Source organism: Podarcis tiliguerta (genome assembly GCF_965153285.1).
Source record: "Podarcis tiliguerta genome assembly, chromosome: 13".
In the NCBI taxonomy this organism is placed as follows: Eukaryota; Metazoa; Chordata; class Lepidosauria; order Squamata; family Lacertidae; genus Podarcis; species Podarcis tiliguerta.
Window position 1 is genome coordinate 47684679 of NC_139546.1, and position 17952 is coordinate 47702630.

General features: G+C 49.7%; 2 protein-coding genes across 3 annotated transcripts in view; one reads left to right on the forward strand and one right to left on the reverse strand.

Moving 5' to 3' along the window:
- Positions 1–3583, reverse strand: part of LOC310663121 (dehydrogenase/reductase SDR family member 4-like) — a 36501-nt gene extending 32918 nt beyond the window's left edge. The window contains exons 1-3 of one of the 2 annotated variants that reach the window (XM_083410755.1): positions 3457–3583; positions 3033–3207; positions 805–982 (exon numbers count right to left, since the gene is read on the reverse strand). In XM_083410755.1, coding sequence (XP_083266881.1) covers positions 805–982; positions 3033–3166 — 312 coding nt within the window. In that variant the 5' untranslated portion in view covers positions 3167–3207; positions 3457–3583. The other variant, XM_083410756.1, reaches the window with a different exon arrangement.
- A 7664-nt stretch (positions 3584–11247) lies between these two features.
- The window catches only part of CARMIL3 (capping protein regulator and myosin 1 linker 3), an 84991-nt gene continuing 78286 nt past the window's right edge, over positions 11248–17952 (forward strand). Inside the window, exon 1 of the mRNA XM_083410027.1 lies at positions 11248–11513. Coding sequence (XP_083266153.1) covers positions 11474–11513 — 40 coding nt within the window. The 5' untranslated portion in view covers positions 11248–11473. The remainder of the gene's footprint in view (positions 11514–17952) is intronic.

Here is a 17952-nt window from a genome sequence, read left to right on the forward strand (position 1 = left end):
ACCCTGGGCGGCTTCCAACAAAATATAAAAATACCGTAATACATTAACTTAAAATAAACTTGACCCTCTTTGGTTGGGGAATCGGGGAGAAGAGGAACAGAAAAGGGAGTGTGTAGGGCAGGCTTAGCCCCAAAGATTTTGGTGCCCGAGGTGGGTGGGAAAATCCACACAGCTTTTGACTAATCAAGGTGCAATCTTCCAGAACGTTCTCCTGTGTAAGCCTCGGCTTCTCTGGGCCAACATGGCCAGGCTGCCTCTGTGCGAGACCTACAAAATGGCTGCCTGGAGGATTCTGGGAGTTTTCTAGGCTGCCTACTCTGCTTGCAGCCGTTAGCTTTGCCGTCACCCGTCTGGGTGGGCACCCAAGAGTCTTGGAGCGGCACATTGCAGGAGAAGATGGGTGGTGGGCTAGTTCTCTTTCAAGGAAGGGTGTCTGCCATTACTGGTCATCCTATGAAGGGACCCTGGAGGGCGCAGTTCATTCTTATTCTGAGGCGGGCCACCATAAACAAGAAAACAGGCTGCATCCGTGCCCTAAATTGAAATCACTTTTATACTACTTTAAGCAGTCATGCCCCCCCAGAGAATCCTGGGAACTGAAGTTTATGAAAGGTGCTGAGAATTGCTAAGAGACCCCCCCCCCATTCCGCACACAAAACTACAATTCCCAGAGAAACGATTGCTAAACCACGGTAGCTCCATGAGGGGAACAATGCTCAGCACTCCAAACTACAGTTCCCAGGATTCCTTGGGGCGAAATCATACAGTGCTTTAAATATGCCCCCCCCAAGCCTTTGCTCTCACGGCGTTGATAAGGCGCTGTCTGTCCTCGGCTTTCCCCACATGGCACACCAACCCGGACACGCTCAGGTTCTCAGTCTGTAGCTCAGCGACGGCCCGGTCGACGTTGGCTTGCTTGCGGCTGCTCACAACCACATGGGCGCCATCTTGGGCCAGGCGGCGGGCAATTGCTAAACCAATTCTGTCAAGAATGCAAAAGTTTATTGAGGAAATAAACGAGGTGGGGGGGGGGGGAACTGTCTCCCCAGAAAAGGAGCTGGGAACCTAAGCCTACACTGGTTTTCAGCACAAAGCTGGATATATTTATTACTGCTGTTTATGTAGTACAGTGATACCTTGGTTTACAACCATACAGTGGCGTAGCGTGGGGGGTGCAGGGGGGGCCGGGCGCAACATCTGGGGGTTAGGGTTAGGGGGCGCAAATCCACGGGTTAGGGGGCGCAAATCCACGGGTTAGGGGGCGCAAATCCACGGGTTAGGGGGTGCAAATTACTTGCCTTGCCCCGGGTGCTGACAACCCACGTTACACCACTGCAACCATAATCAGTTCTGGAGGTCCAGTTGTAAACCAAAACAGGTTATAACACAAGGCGCACTTTCGTCAATGGGGCCTCCCCAAAAAAATGGGTTGTAATCAAAAATAAAAATAAAAAATGGGTTGTAATCCAAAAAAAGGGACACAAACTTCAGGGTTTGACGTGGTTGTGATCCAAAATGGTTGTAATCCAAAACGGTTGCAAACTGTACCACTGTACTACTGATGAGCACAAAACTTGGAGAAACAGCCTGGGTCCCTGCCCTGAGGAGATTACAATCTATAGTTCAACATGGTGTGTGTGTGTGTGTGTCTGCAATTCATAGGAAGGGAAGAGAAGCTATGCCAGTTCAAGATGGTGACCGAGGCAAAGGACAAGATATCCCGCCCTTGTGTTCCATGTATAGAAGCCAGCTAGATTGGCAGCTGAATCTTACAGATAGCTCAGCTGGCAGAGCATGAGACTCTTAATTCCACGGTCGTGGGTTTGAACCCCGCATTGGGCAAGATTCCTGCAATGCAGGGGGTTGGACTAGATGACCAACTCTATGATTCTATCTTATGGCCTGTTTACACCATACACTGAAAGCGCTATGATACCACGTTAAACTACCAAAGAATCTTGGGAGCTGTAGTTTAAGGGTGCCAAGGGCTGTTAGGCGACCCCAACTCCTCACATAAAGCTACAGTTTCCGGAGTGGTTTAAAAATGTTCCCTCTAATTAGTTAATCATTGAGAGCTGGTTGTAATTTAGTGGCCAACAGCCTAATCCTGTGAATGTTTACTCAGAAGGAAGTTCCATTATATTCAACAGGGTTTATCACTGGTTAATTGCTGATAGCCCTTGGGTCAAATCTCAGCATGATCATTAACCTTCAACCCATGGGCTGTGTACGCACCATAGATCTGAAACCCAAATCCTGGGAACTGTAGTTTACCACTCACAGAGCTACAGTTCCCAGCATCCTTAAACCAGTTTCAGGGATCAGGCGTAGTGTGTCTCGACCAAAATTGATACAATTGTGCCCAAAATGAGCACCAGTGGCAGCACTGCTTGTCTGCCACCTGAGGCAGTGGTCTCAACCTGCCTAATGCCTGGGCCGGTTCCGACAGGGATTCTTGGTGTGTGCATGCACACAAGCTAAAATGCATGGTGCGTTTGCAGTCATGATCTTAACAGAGACACGCTCCAGGTAATTTTCAGGGGGAAATAACTGCTCACCTTTTCAGGAAAGGACTCTTAATGGAAGGTGCAAAACTTTGTTCATTGAAAACACACGATTAAAACAAAAATGCTAAGCATACTGATCTTTAGAAGCAGAGCTGGATGCGGCTTTTAGGAAACACTACCTTAAAGACTTTCAATCTGATGCTTTGGAGGGTTTTAAAAATCTCCGTTAGAACTCGGGTGGGTTCCCGTTCAGCAAGAATAAAAACACACACACTTATCCCTTAAGTACAGCGGCAAGAATCCTCTTTTTGTCTCCTCTCCAAAACCGATCCCGAGGGCTTAACGCGACTCGGAGATTAGCCGTGAAGACTTCCCCTCCCTCAATTCCACCGCCAGCGAAAGATGCGCCGGGGCAAGAGTGCCACTGAGAGCGCGCAGAGTGCTTCTGCCTCGCCGGCACCCAGATCCCCCCTGCAAAAAAAGCAACTCCTTCCAGAAAAGGAGCCGAGCCCCAGCGGAGCTTACCCCTCGGTGGAGGCGGTGACCAAGGCCACCTTGTCGGCGAGGGTCCCCCGCGCCTTGGCCCCGGTGCTGTTCATCCTCAGGAGGCGACCGAGCGCTTGCTTGGGCTGCGCGGAGCTGGCGAGGGCGCGCAACATCCTGGCCTCGCGTGGGTCCCGCCTCCCGTGGACTCTGGCTCCTGCAAGAAGTCCAAAGTGGCGAGGGTCCAAATCCAGCCTCCTCGCCTCTCTTCCTCCTCCCCTAACTTAGCACCGCCTGCATTGCAACAGATCCGTTTGCTTTTGCATTGCATTGCATTGCATTGCATTGCATTGCAACATTGGGCTCTTGCCCAAATCAGGGCTCAAATCTGCCCTTTGCTCGCTTTCCGGCTGTGCGTCGACTCCTTTGCAACAAAGGATCGCCGCCCCGCCCCCCAACTCCTCACCTGAGATCCTCTACCCGCGTGGGGAGAAACAGGAAGGGGAGCGCCCAGTTAAGCAACCGAGGGCGGCTAAGAAGTGGGAGGGTTTTGTCCCTATAAAAGCACTTTCGCTTTAAATGGGGAGCGCGCGCGCGAGCGCCCTCTGGCGGCCGACAGCCGCGGCCGGGCCCGAGAGGAGAGGAGAGGGAGGGGCGAACGAGAGGAGGCCTTCCTAGCACCGCGATAACTCAGCGGGTGAGGCTCCCCGAAGCGGGTGGAGGGTACCCGGCGCGTCTCTGAAAGAGTCTCTGCTCACGCCGGATTCCCTGTAATTAGGGAAGGAAAGGGGAAAAATTGCATCCTGCAATTTTTAAAAATTGTATACCGCCTTTCAGAGAGCCAGTGTGGTGTAGTGGTTAAGAGCGATAGTCTCGTAATCTGGGGAACCGGGTTCGAGTCTCCGCTCCTCCACATGCAGCTGCTGGGTGACCTTGGGCCAGTCACACTTCTCTGAAGTCTCTCAGCCCCACTCACTTGTTCATAGCTTTAATTGCGCACCCAGCATTAATTCTGATTTGTCTGCAGGGTGTTTATGCAATAGCTATAACTACGTTATTACTAGTTGTTACGCAATAACTATTACTATAACTATATATCTGGGTTTTCCCAGCCATTTTGCTAATTTGGTGGAAATCCGCCCATTTTGACGGTCCGATTAAAACTCCTTATGTATGGCAGCCCTAACATTCAGGGCTGGACTAGCTCTCTCCTGCTGCTGCCCTTTGCCTGGCCACTGCCATTCAAAGGTGTATTGTTCCTGGTGATGGAGGCTCATAGCTGTCAACTTACAGATTTGAAAATAAGGGACCAGCAGCCTCGAAAATAAGGGATCAGCAGCCAAAATAAGGGATTTTCTGGCCACAAGTATGTTCAACTTCTGAGCCCCTCCGAGCCAAAGGCAGAAAGCCCAGCCAGCAGCCAAAGGAAGCCTCAAGCGGTGGTTCCCACAGCGCAGCAACCCGGCAAAGGGGATGCAGCAAGGGAAACCGCCGTCCCCTCTCCGCTGGGAAGCGCTGAGCAAAGGCGAGTCCCCAGGCAACGCGGCCGATTTGATTGGCACAAGGCATGCGAGCTCCACCCCCCAGTCGTTCTCAGACTCCTTATTGGGTGAGCAACGCAGCCAAGCAACGCAGCTGGAGCCTCCCTCCTCCCTGGCCGGCAGGGAGGGAGGGAGAGGAGCTGCTTCCTTTGAAACCCGGGAAATTTAAGGGACATCATCAATAAGGGACAGCAGCGGGACATGGCGCTGGGATAAGGGACTTTCCCGCCAAATAAGGGACGGTTGACAGCTATGCTTCAAGTGGCAGTGAGTTCCACAGTTTTTAACTGTGCACTTTGTGCAAGTGGCTTTCTGTCCTCTGCCCTGAATCTTCCAGAAGCTAGTGTTGGGACTGATTGTCGGAAACCACAGGAAGGGAGAGAGGGCTTTTGTGCTTGGGAATTTCTTAGAGGCCCCAGGGTGACCAATTTGGGAGCAGAATTCTGGGCCTAAAAGGGCCACTGGCATACAGAAACAATGGGAATGCTTAAATGAATATTTATACAGGCAGGGCTCAAATATGAAAGTTTGGTTGTGCTTAGACTAACCTTGTGAAGAATACAGAGAACATGAAGATTTGACGGATTATGAAAGAACCTAAGGAAGGGAAATGATGGAAGAACAGTTGTAAAAGCGAGCAAGATAACTAAGAGATGGTTATGGTAAATGCGGTGGAAGTCTTTTATATTTTAACTAGGATTTATATATTGTAATGTTTGAAGCATGAATTTGCTAATATTATTGGTTATGAAAAGTATTTTTTTGTGTCTTTTGTCTTTTTTTTAGTTTGCATTTTGGAAAACATGTATATAAATGTGTTTACAGTGTTATGTATTGTTCTTTGTTTCTCTTTTTCTTTTCTTGTAAAATTCAATAAAAATAAATAAAAAATAAAAAGGCCACTGGCCTGATCCAGGAGAACTCCAGACATCCTTTTCACCACTCATTCATGGCAATTTGTGCTCATGATGTTTAGAAGGGTGGTTTTCACCTCCTACTTCCAATACTTTTTGTGCTTACAAAGGTTTGGGGGCAGACGTACTGCTTCGTTTCCAATTCGTGTATGCCCCATAACTTCCAGTGTGGTGTAGTGGTTAAGAGCGGTAGTCTCATAATCTGGTGAACTGGGTTTGATTCCCCGCTCCTCCACCTGCAGCTGCTGGGTGACCTTGGGTTAGTCACACTTCTCTGAAGTCTCTCAGCCCCACTCACCTCACAGAGTGTTTGTTATGGGGGAGGAAGGGAAAGGAGAATGTTAGCCGCTTTGAGACTCCTTAAAGGGAGTGAAAGGCGGGATATCAAATCCAAACTCTTCTTCTTCTTCCTGCTGAGATCCTTTTCATACCGCAAATATTCTGGGTTTTTTGTTTTTTTGTTTTAAATTGTCCCACTTTTGCTGCACTACAGTGCAGAAGTTGCCCCTCTAAATGGCAATAAAGACATAACCTTGGGAAAGTCTCGTTGGCCCTCTGCCCTTAACGGATTTAGAGCACTTTTTTGGGGGGGTCTGTTTTGGACTAAAATTCCCATCACCACACAGCCAGCACACCTGCTTCTGGGGTGCAACTCCCCTCGGTTGCCGTGCAAAACATCTGCAAGGCATTGGGATGGCAGAGGGTGATTTAGAGTACACTGGTACCTCGAGTTAAGTACTTAATTCGTTCAGGAGGTCTGTTCTTAACCTGAAACTGTTCTTAACCTGAAGCACCACTTTAACTAATGGGGCCTCCTGCTGCCGCTGCGCCGCCACTGCCCAATTTCTGTTCTTATCCTGAAGCAAAGTTCTTAACCTGAGGTAATATTTCTGGGTTAGCGGAGTCTGTAACCGGAAGCGTATGTAACCTGAAGTGTATGTAACCTGAAGTACCACCGTACTTTTTAGCAAATCCTCAAACAAGAGCAGGATTTTATTTATTTATTTGTTTAAAATATTTGTATTAGTTTTAATTAAAACAAACATCATATAAAAATAAACATTGAAAATTTAAAAATTAAAAAACAGCTGTAACACTTTTCATCCTATTTATGTAACTAATATAATATTAAAATGTGGGATTTCTCAAATCCCTTGATTTCCCTCTCCCCTCTCCATGGTTCCGTTATTTCATTATTAGTTCATGCATGTCCAAATTGTATTCTCCATCTATTTGAATATAACTCTATCTTTCACCGTAATATTGCAAATGTATTTCAGAATCCTGCTGATGTATCAACTTGCATACAAAGCTTTGATAGATAAGCAATACGTAAATACTTCCCATTCGTTGCAAGAGCAGGATTTTAAAAGGAACATCCACTAGGGGTCATCTGGTCACACCATCTCCATCTCTCTCTCTCTCTGCATCTTAAGTGTAGGGCAGCTGTTCTTAAGCATCCAGACCAGACCTTTCTGTGTACCTTTTTGGGGGTCTCTCTTGCAGATGTATGGGACGCGGGTAGCACTGTGGGTTAAACCGCAGAGCCTAGGGCTTGCTGATCAGAAGGTCAGGGGTTCGAATCCCCGCGACAGGGTGAGCTCTCGTTGCTCGGTCCCTGCTCCTGCCAACCTAGCAGTTCGAAAGCACATCAAAGTGCAAGTAGATAAATAGGTACCACTCCAGCGGGAAGGTAAACGGCGTTTCCGTGCGCTGCTCTGGTTCGCCAGAAGCGGCTTAGTCATGCTGGCCACATGACCCGGAAGCTGTACGCCGGCTCCCTTGGCCAGTAAAGCGAGATGAGCGCCACAATCCCAGAGTCGTCTGCGACTGGACCTAATGGTCAGGGGTCCCTTTACCTTTACAATACTGTCTTATTTATTTAATAGTAGAGTACATTGTTCAATAGGGGACGTGGATGGCACTGTGGTCTAAACCACAGAGCCTAGGACTTGCCGATCAGAAGGTCGGGGGTTCGAATCCCTGCGACGGGGTGAGCTCCCGTTGCTCGGTCCCTGCTCCTGCCCACCTAGCAGTTCGAACGCACGTCAAAGTGCAAGTAGATAAATAGGTACTGCTCCAGTGGGAAGGTAAACGGCGTTTCCGTGCGCTGCTCTGGTTCGCCAGAAGCGGCTTAGTCATGCTGGCCACATGACCCGGAAGCTGTACGCCGGCTCCCTCAGCCAATAAAGTGAGATGAGCGCCGCAACCCCAGAGTTGGTCACGACTGGACCTAATGGTCAGTTGTCCCTTACTTGCAGATGTGCTCCCCACACCTGAGGCTGACTTTCCTCCTATGCAACAGAAAACACGTAGGTGATGACATCAGCAAATTAACCTTTGAACAAGTTCACTTCTGTTTGTAATGTTAACATAGGGGTATATCAGCAGCAGGGGGGGTATGGCGTGTAGAGCAGGCATAGGCAAACTCTGCGCCCCCCAGATGTTTTGAGACTACAACTCCCATCATCCCTAGCTAACAGGACCAGTGGTCAGGGATGATGGGAATTGTAGTCCCAAAAACATCTGGAGGGCCGAGTTTGCCTATGCCTGGTGTAGAGAATAGAGAAATGTATGGCATTGCTTGAGAGTCATAGGCCTGATGATCTCTGAAGGGCCTCTAGTTCCCCCATCCCAGGCACAGACAATTGTGATGGGGTGTTGTCAGCTCAATGAAAGTGTGTCTGTACATAGAGGAGCCCCACCCTCTGTGAGCAATCCACGAACATGCTGAGCTCTGCCATTCATAGAATCGGACGGGACCTCCAGAGTCATCTAGTCTAACCCCCTGCAATTCAGGAATCACAGCTAAAGAATCCCTGACAGGTAAAGGTAAAGGGACCCCTGACCATTAGGTCCAGTCGTGGCCGACTCTGGGGTTGCGGCGCTCATCTCGCTTTACTGGCCAAGGGAGCCGGCGTACAGCTTCCGGGTCATGTGGCCAGCATGACTAAGCCGCTTCTGGCGAACCAGAGCAGCGCACAGAAACGCCGTTTACCTTCCCACCAGAGTGGTACCTATTTATCTACTTGCACTTTGAGGTGCTTTCGAACTGCTATGTTGGCAGGAGCAGGGACCCAGCAACGGGAGCTCACCCCGTCACGGGGATTTGAACCGCCGACCTTCTGATCGGCAAGCCCTAGGCTCTGTGGTTTAACCCACAGCGCCACCCGCGTCCCTATCCTATATCTGTTTTATAAAAAACAACAACCCAGAAATGAAGGAGAAATTACCACCTTCCAAGGGAGTCCATTTCACTACCGAACCGTTCGGAAAAGCTCTTCCTAATGTCTAGTCGAAATCTCCCTTCGGTTCGGGTCCTGCCCTCTGGGCCGCAGAAAACAAGCTTTCTCCATCTTCCAGGTGGCGGCCTTTTAGATATTTGAAGATGGCTATTGCATCAGCTCGCCTGCTTCTGGGGAGAAAAGCAATGACAAACCTAGACAGCATCTTAAAAAGCAGAGACATCACCTTGCCAACAAAGGTCTGTATAGTTAAAGCTCTTGTTTTCCCAGTAGTGATGTATGGAAGTGAGAGCTGGACCATAAAGAAGGCTGATCGCTGGAGAATGGATGCTTTTGAATTCTGGTGCTGGAGAAGACTCTTGAGAGTCCCATGGACTGCAAGAAGATCAAACCTCTCCATTCTGAAGGAAATCAGCCCTGAGTGCTCACTGGAAGGACAGATCCTGAAGCTGAGGCTCCAAGACTTTGGCCACCTCATGAGAAGAGAAGACTCCCTGGAAAAGACCCTGATGTTGGGGAAAGATGGAGGGCACAAGGAGAAGGGGACGACGGAGGACGAGATGGTTGGATGGTGTTCTCAAAGCTACCAGCATGAGTTTGACCAAACTGCAGGAGGCAGTGGAAGACAGGAGGGCCTGGCGTGCTCTGGTCCAGGGGTCACGAAGAGTCGGACATGACTAAACGACTAAACAACAAAATTGCATCACCTCTGATTTTTTAAAAAGAAAATACATTGATCGGACAGACCTGCTTGCGTTTTTAACACACAGGGTGCAAGTTCCTGAGTGATTTTCAGCGGTTCTGCCTGGCTGAGGAAGTGGAGAGCTGTGAACTGGCCCCAGCTTTATTTATTTATTACATATATATCCCACCTTTCCTCCAGGTTCCTCAAGGAATCCTACATAGCCCCCCTTCTTCCTGTCTTATCCTCACAACAACCCTGTGAGGTAGCTCAGGCTAAGAGATGGTGACTGGGCCAAATTTCACCCAGTGAGCTTCCTGGCTGAGCGGGGATTTGAATCCCTGAGTATAGGTCTGAAGCCTGGCTTCCCAGGTCCTAGCCCAATGCTCTAACCACTACACCACACAACCACCTCCCCATTAGGCAGAATGAAGGCCCTCCCAACCACCCTTCTTCTAACTCTGCGTTGGTGATGATTTGCACTCAGGGTGGTTACACACAATCCTTTTACTACTGTTTGCACCTGCAACAGTTTGGGAGGCAGTCACTCTGATCGGTGCCTGTCCTGTAACTTCCTGCTGAAAATCCTGAAATCTTGGACAGCTGCTGCCAATCAGTGTAGAGAAAATAATAATAATAATATTAATAATAATAATAACAATTTATACCCCGGCCTCCCCAGCCAGAGCCGGGCTCAGGGCAGCTAACACCAATAAAATCACAGTAAAAACATAAGGGGGGGGGGAACCAATTTAAAATACAGGTTAAAATGCATTTTAAAATGCAGCCTCATTTTAAAAGTAGCTGATAGATCAAGACCATAAGGGGAGGGAAGACATAAGGGTCAGACTGAGTCCAAACCAAAAGCCAGGCGGAACAGCTCCGTCTTAGAGGCCCTGCAGAAAGATGTCAAATCCCGTAGGGCCCTGGTCTCTTGCGACAGTGCGTTCCACCAAGTCGGGGCCAGTACTGAAAAGGCCCTGGCCCTAGTTGAGACCAATATAACCACCTTGTGGCCTGGGACCTCCAAAATGTTGTCATTTGTGGACCTTAAGAGCTAGCTGGGCCCCAACGACCTAGCATGATGTATGGCAGCTCCTGATGTTCCGATGCACCAGCTCAACACCTACAGGTGTAGTCATGCACCTATCTAATAGAGGTTTCACGGAATTACAGTGTCAGAAGGGACCCCAAGGGTCATCTAGTCCAACCCCCTACAGTGCAGGGATCCCAGTGAAACCATCCTTGGTTTGCTTGCTTGCTTGCTTGTTTCTAAAATTTGTATACTGCCCTCCACCCATAGATCTCAAGGCAGTTCACAACCTAAACACACACACACACACACACGATGCATAATTAAAAATAAGAAGGCGAATAGAATAGAATTTTATTATTACGGTCACAGACCAGTTCCGGGTCACTAACAATATCAGGAAACTCATAAAACACAACAGGAATACATTGAATTGCAATTGGGTATAACAGAGACAATTCAGATATAGCAGCAGTTAAAAAAATTATTAAATCTTGATCACTAAAATATAACCTAATTTTTTAAAATTATAATTTTGGTAGTACAGCTTGTTCCCTAAGTTTTATGGCAGTCGCACAGAATTTGGCCACCCTTAGCGTGGTCTCTAGATCCTTGTCCTCTACCAGGAGTTTTAGACATTGGAGTTCGGACCCATTTGGAGATTTTTGTATAACAGGAGTGATAAATACCGAGCGCGTATTCCCATAGAAACGAAAATAAGAAGGTGGGATTGCGGGGGTCAGACTAGAAGACCTTTAGGGTGTCCCTACTCAGCTTCTACAGATTTTATGTCCCCTCCCCGGCTACCTGCTCAGGAAAACCCGCTTCTCGCTCCGGGTGGGGTGGGAAGAAGGCGCTTGGCCAGGTACTGGGGTGGGGGTGGAAGGGACCCAGGCGTCCGAGGAGCAGGGCGGGGCGGGAGGGAGTCTGCCTCCAGCCCGCCCAGCTGGTCCCCCGAGGGAGAGAGAAGGAAGGGGGGGGGCGGAGGGAGATCTGGGAGGCTGCGCAGACGCGCTCGCTGCCACCGCCGCCCTAGCCGGGCATGTGCCGGCTTCTGCCGCAGCCGTGATGGCCCAGGCCGGAGGGGAGGTCGCCCGGGAGCTGGAAGGTAGGGACCTACCTTTTTTGGGGGGGGTGGGATGGAGTGGAGAGACTCCCCCCCGCAGGGCTTCCCCTCTCCCCATCCTTCCTCATCCCCGCAGCACCATCCAGGGCACAATCTTTGGCGACCCCCCCCTTTCCATCCCTCCAGCAACACTCCTCACCCCCCAAATACCCCGGGGAGAAATTGTCTAAGGGGTTAAATCCACCCCCCATTAAAAACACCTGTGGGCCCCCTCCCGCACGCTGCCTCCCCCCCAATTCTGGCGCCCCATAAAAATTTAGGGCCACCCACCTCAGTTCCAACCCTCCCCAGGGAAATCTCTCCCCCCCCCCGGGTTTGGAAATATACCCTCCCTTTACCTGCGTCTCTCTCATTCCCCCTCCCTCCAACAGGTGAATTGGCTCTTCCCAATGCCCCCCCCTAATTCTCAGGGCGAGCAAATGGTTGCTGCCCCAGAAACGCCCCCCCCCACATGGTACCCAGCCCCATAGCAGGGAACTATGTTGGCTCCTCTTATTATTATTCCTGACCCCCCCCCCCATGGATGGAGGGGCACTGCTCCATTCTCTCTCCCCCCCCAATAAGGACACTCCAAGGCTCCTAGCCGCTGCCCCACCCAGGTCAAAATCCCCCCCCCTCCCTCAGTGCAAGGAAAAGGTCTCCCCTTCCCTTCTACATCTAGACCCCCCCTTTGCCTTCAGTCGCCTCCCAACCCAGTTCCTAGGATGTGACCACTGTGATGTGGGCTCCCCCCCCCCCACAGATATACTCCCCCCCCAGCTGAACCTCCAAGCTGCCTCTCTGCTTCTCTCAACACCCCCCCCCAAATAAATCCCACCGTCTTCCCAACCTACCTATCACCTTCCTGTCATTCCAGCTCCAGGGATAATCCAAAAGTCCGTGGGGACTGCCCCCCATCACCCCACTTCTCTCCTCCCCCCCTTGAAAAATCGCCCCCCTCACCCCAAACCTTTCCCCCCTCCCATCTCCTGCAAGCTCTCATCCAAGGGGAATGCCCCCCACCCTTTGCAATTGCTTTTATGGCCATTGCAATTCATTTCTCTGCAAACCGCCCCCCCCCCCCGCACAATTCCCTGTTCAGGGGCCTGGATTTTCCCCTTCCCACCCCCTTCCCTGGTACTTAAGCCCCTTCCCATCTCTCTCTCTCACACACATAATATTCAATCTTGCAGGCTGTATCACTTAATGGCTCTTCAGGAGATAGCTGGGTCTCCCTTGGGGAGGGGGGGAGGGGGCAGAGGGAGGGCCAGAACTCCTGGGTTCTTTCCAGGGGTAGAGTAGAGTGGGGGGGGGGGGAGGTAAGGGGTGGCCCTGATCCAGGACTCCTAGGTTTCCGCGCTGGAAAAGGGAGCTGTTTCTCTGTATCTGCTCACACCTTCTGCTTTGCTATAATAGTGGATTTATTGCTGAAGGCTGCCTGTGGGTTAATGGGTTGTCTCTTGAGGCTGTGTAGGCTCTGGTGTGCCTCTCTCTCTACACACACACACACACACTTCCTGCTGTTGTCACTCCTGGCATGTCCCTGCTTGGAAATCTGGGAACAGGGAGGAAGAGAAGGTGTGGAGACACAACTGGGATGGTGTGTGTGTGTGTTTTGCAATATCCCTTTTTTGTGCACGCACACACACACACCAAGGATCTCCCCAGGAGTCCGAGACAAGCGCACAAAATCATGCACACAATTCTGCCCCCCCCCCACTTGAAACTGAAAAACACCATTGACACACCCAAAATTCAAGTGAATTTCTCATCTGCCTATCTACTACTTTGAACCGTTTGTTTATCTGCCTACCTGCTGAGCGGTGGTGGGTCATATGAGAAGCTGGCTGCTAGCAGCTCAGACTGCTTGCCCCCCCCCTTCCAGCCCAGGATTATGGCCTCTGGCTGAAAGCTCTTCTCCAGGGTGTCAGGTGGGGCAGGGGGAGAGAGAGGTCTTTCTGCCCCCCCCCATCATTACCTGGTATCTGAACCTTTGGAGGGGCCTGAAATGGGCCCCTCCCCAAATTGATCTGAGTCCCACAAATGCCATTCCAAACACCCACCCCGCGACCCATATATCCACATAATCTGGCCCTGCCCAAGCGACCCACAGTTTACTCACAGGGGTCTGCTCCCTCCTACCCGATCTCTGTTTCCATTTGCCAACCTGTCTTTTTAAGGCCGGGCTCCGATGTTAGTCCTACTCAGAGTAGACCCATTGAAATCAACGGGCCTCAGTTTGCCTCCAATCTCATCTGTTTCCTGAGCGTGCGAAAGGAAACAAATTGAAGCAAGCTTATCCTTTTTTTCTTTTTTACAATGCCTTCTCTGGTCAATTTCAGTTGCGAAAAAGAGATAGAAAAAAACCTGTGTGTGTGTGTGTTTATGTGATGCCTATGAATGTTCTAGATGATAGCAGGAGAAGCTGCGAGCGCCTTCGGCATCTTAACACACACACACACACACACACACACACACACACACAATGCAACCGCTTTGCCTCACGACAACAACGAAAAAACACATCTTCGCTCCAGAAGGAGAGCTTCCAGGGCTTATGCTTACGACTTCAGAAACCCGGTTTCCCTCTCGGCCACGTGGCGAGGCGGAAGATGCTCTCTGCACATGCTCAGAGGCATTCTCTCCCCTTGCAGTCACTGCACAGAGCCCGGCCGCAGGTGTTAAGTAAACACCGTGTTGCTGCTTTCGCCTCCTGCATTCATAAAAACCAGGCAGGGATTCTGTAGGGCATGACACAGTTGTAAGGTGCAAAGGCGATGTCACATTTCTTCCTGGGATTTCTCTCTCTCACACACACTTTCACACACACACACACAGCCTGCCAGATAGTAAATAAAATGAATGGAGACTCCTGTATTTAAAGCGGCGGGCACACATGACTGCTGTGTCTAAATGGCTGCTTTCAACTCCCCTCAAAATGAGAGGGTGGAACTCAAGGCAGTGGCGGAGCAGACTGTGTCACTTCACTTGGCAAAGAGGGGGTGCCACTGTGCTATTCCCCCCCCCCAATACACAGGAAGGTGCCATTGGTCCACCTAGCTGAGTAGGTCTACACCACCGTTCTTCAACCTTGGGTCCAAAAACGCTGTTGGACTACAAAGCCCATCATCCACAGCCAGCTTAGGCAGTGGTCATGGATGATGGGAATTGTAGTCTAACAACATCCGGGGACCCAGTAGGTTCCATGACACCCAAAAGATGCTTCATGAAGCCGTGGCTCATTGGTGGGGAGGCTGTGCCCCCCCCAAGCATGTTTGACCACAACTCCCATCATCCCCGAGCTGTGGGGCACATAGCGGCCAAAATGTTATTTAAGGTAACTTACGATATTCCCGAATCGGACCTACACCACTATTCCTTTAAAAGAAATTCACTGTTAATTTATCGTTTGCACATTTAACAAGGGACAGAGAAAGCGAAGAAACGAGGTGAATTAAAAAAGAAAAATGAAAGGGAACGCAATCATAATAACATGCAAAAAAAAAATACTAACTACAGCAGTAAAATCTTAGAGGCAGGAATGCTTCTGAATGCCAGAATGCCATAGTAGAGGAGAGGGATCTTGTGTTCAAATCTTACTTGCAGGTTCCTCACAGGCTTTTAGCAGGCCCTCCTTATTTCCTTAAATCGCCCTGCGGACACAGCAACCATCCAGACATGGATCACAAATTGAACATCAGCCCTCCAGGCGCCATAGAGGGATCCAAACAAGTTTGATGCCTACACGAAACAAGGATCGAAGCGCTGAGGCCCTCAGACCATTGTGTGATAGTTGGCGGGTGCTTATCCTTCCAACGCATAACTCTCGGAGCCAAGTCCCCTTCTGTCGTCCCATCAGCCATGACGACTGAGGCCGACGGGGGTTCCTCAACCACATGCCTCCTCTACCTAATGACAGGACCGGCTCTGGCCCAACCTAAACAGAATGCCAACCTGGTGTGCAGCAGCTCTGGAAAGACTGGAAGTTTTGTTTCTGGCCCTTTCCCTAATGATTCCCTGTGTCCATCCTTTTCAGAACTGCCCCTCTCTGTGTTGGCATTTTTGTTGAGCTGTCCAACATGACCCTGAGTTCCCTTTCTTGGGCAGTCGCCACCAGCCCAGGCCCCTGTCAGGGCATATTTGAGGGGGGGGGGTTTACATCCCTTTAATTTTACATTGTATTTCCTTTCCCATTTTAACCCCCATTCCCCCGGTTTGGAAAAATCCTTTTGGAGCATCTTACCATCTTTTTAGGGACGCGCGTAGCGCTGCAGGTTAAACCACAGAGCCTAGGACTTGCCGATCAGAAGGTTGGCGGTTCGAATCTCTGCGACAGGGTGAGCTCCCGTTGCTCGGTTCCTGCTCCTGCCAACCTAGCAGTTCGAAAGCACGTCAAAGTGCAAGTAGATAAATAGGTACCGCTCCGGCGGGAAGGTAAACGGCGTTTCCGTGCGCTGCTCTGCTTCGCAAGAAGCGGCTTAGTCATGCTGGCCACATGACCCAGAAGCTGTACGCCAGCTCCCTTGGCCAATAAAGCGAGATGAGTGCCGCAATCCCAGAGTCGGCCACGACTAGACCTGATGGTCAGGGGTCCCTTTACCTTTACCATCCTTTTAGGTACGCGGGTGGCGCTGTGGGTTAAACCACAGAGCCTAGGACTTGCCGATCAGAAGGTTGGCAGTTCGAATCTCCAGCCACTCTAGGCAGCTTCCAACAAAATATTAAAACACAGTAATGCATCAACATAAAAATATACAGAGCCTAGGACTTTGCTGATCAGAAGGTCGGCGGTTCAAATCCCCGCGACAGGGTGAGCTCCCGTTGCTCGGTTCCTGCTCCTGCCAACCTAGCAGTTCGAAAGCACGTCAAAGTGCAAGTAGATAAATAGGTACCACTCCCGCGGGAAGGTAAACGGCATTTCCATGCGCTGCTCTGGTTCGCCAGAAGCGGCTTCGTCATGCTGGCCACATGACCCGGAAGCTGTACGCCCGCTCCCTCGGCCAGTAAAGCGAGATGAGCGCCGCAACCCCAGAGTCGGTCACGACTGGACCTAAGGGTCAGGGGTCCCTTTACCTTTACCATCCTTTTTGGGGGGATGTCACCTGCAAACGTGGGTCGCCTCACTGCTTACCCCTAACTTGAGCAAGTTCAAAAGCACAAGTCCCCCTTCAGATCCCTAGAGGACACCTGTTTCCCTCCTGTGTGAGAACTGTGAATTTGGTCCAGATCTGTGCTTTCTGTTCTTTAACCAGTTCTCCATCCCTACCCAAGGGCCCATCCTCTCGGTTGCTCCTAAGAAAAATGGGTTCCGACATGTGTGTGTGTGTATGTCCTACATCATCTTAAGTTAGACACAGATTAACCCTGCTTTTCTATAACCTCCATGTTCCTGTCCTTTCGCTCCCTTGCTGGCTAGTGGTCTAGCCACCCCAGCCCCATATGCTTTAAATACCGTATTTTTCGCTCTACAAGACACACCAGACCATAAGACGCACCTAGTTTTTGGAGGAGGAAAACAAGGGGGGGGAAATAAACAAGAAAAAAAAAGCAGCAATCCCTCTTGCTGTTCTGGCTTCTGGGATAGCTGCGCAGCCTGCATTCGCTCCATAAGACGCACACACATTTCCCCTTACTTTTTAGGAGGGAAAAAGTGAGTCTTATGGAGCAAAAAATACGGTATAGTGTTTTGGTTGGCCTTAATACCTTTATCAATATGCCTCCCAGATTTCCTCTTCACTTCCTTGCTCGCCAGCGTCACATTTGCTTCTTCTCCAGGTTTTGTGCTTCTTCTTTTTCTGTTCTCCGCAGTTGGGCAAGCCTTCAGTTTTTTTGAAAGAAGCCTTTCTTCCCCTTTTCATAGCTTCCTCGACGCTGCTAGTTAACCACATTGGCATCCGCTTCAACTTGACAGCATTTAAAAAAAAAAAATTAGCTTAAGCTTCTACTAGGGTGGTTTTAAATAAGCTCTGTGCAGTTTGGAGAGATTTTACTGGCTTTATCTCCCCTTTCAGCTTTCTTTCTATTGCCTCCCTCATTTTGGAGAAGTTTATTCTTTTGAAGTCAAATGCGACTGTGCTTGGAATCATATCTGGCTGTTGTCTGCTTGCGTTTGTGTTGAATTGCGTTGCTGGTTGCCACTTCCATTCGGTTCAACGATATGCCCATCTCATACCAGGTTCTAGGTGCTACTTCAATTATTATTATTATTATTATTAATTAAAATTTTACACTGCCCTTCATCCAAAGATCACAGGGCCGTTCGCAACATATTAATATAACACTTCCTTCTCTTGACGCATTCCTTTTTTGATAATATTTTTTATTAGTTTTCAATTACAACAATCCAATAATATCCTCATTATAACGATGCCAAATTATATTACAATTAGTAATGCCGATCATTGCCAAATTATACAATTTAGGTGCCCTCCCCCGTGTGCTA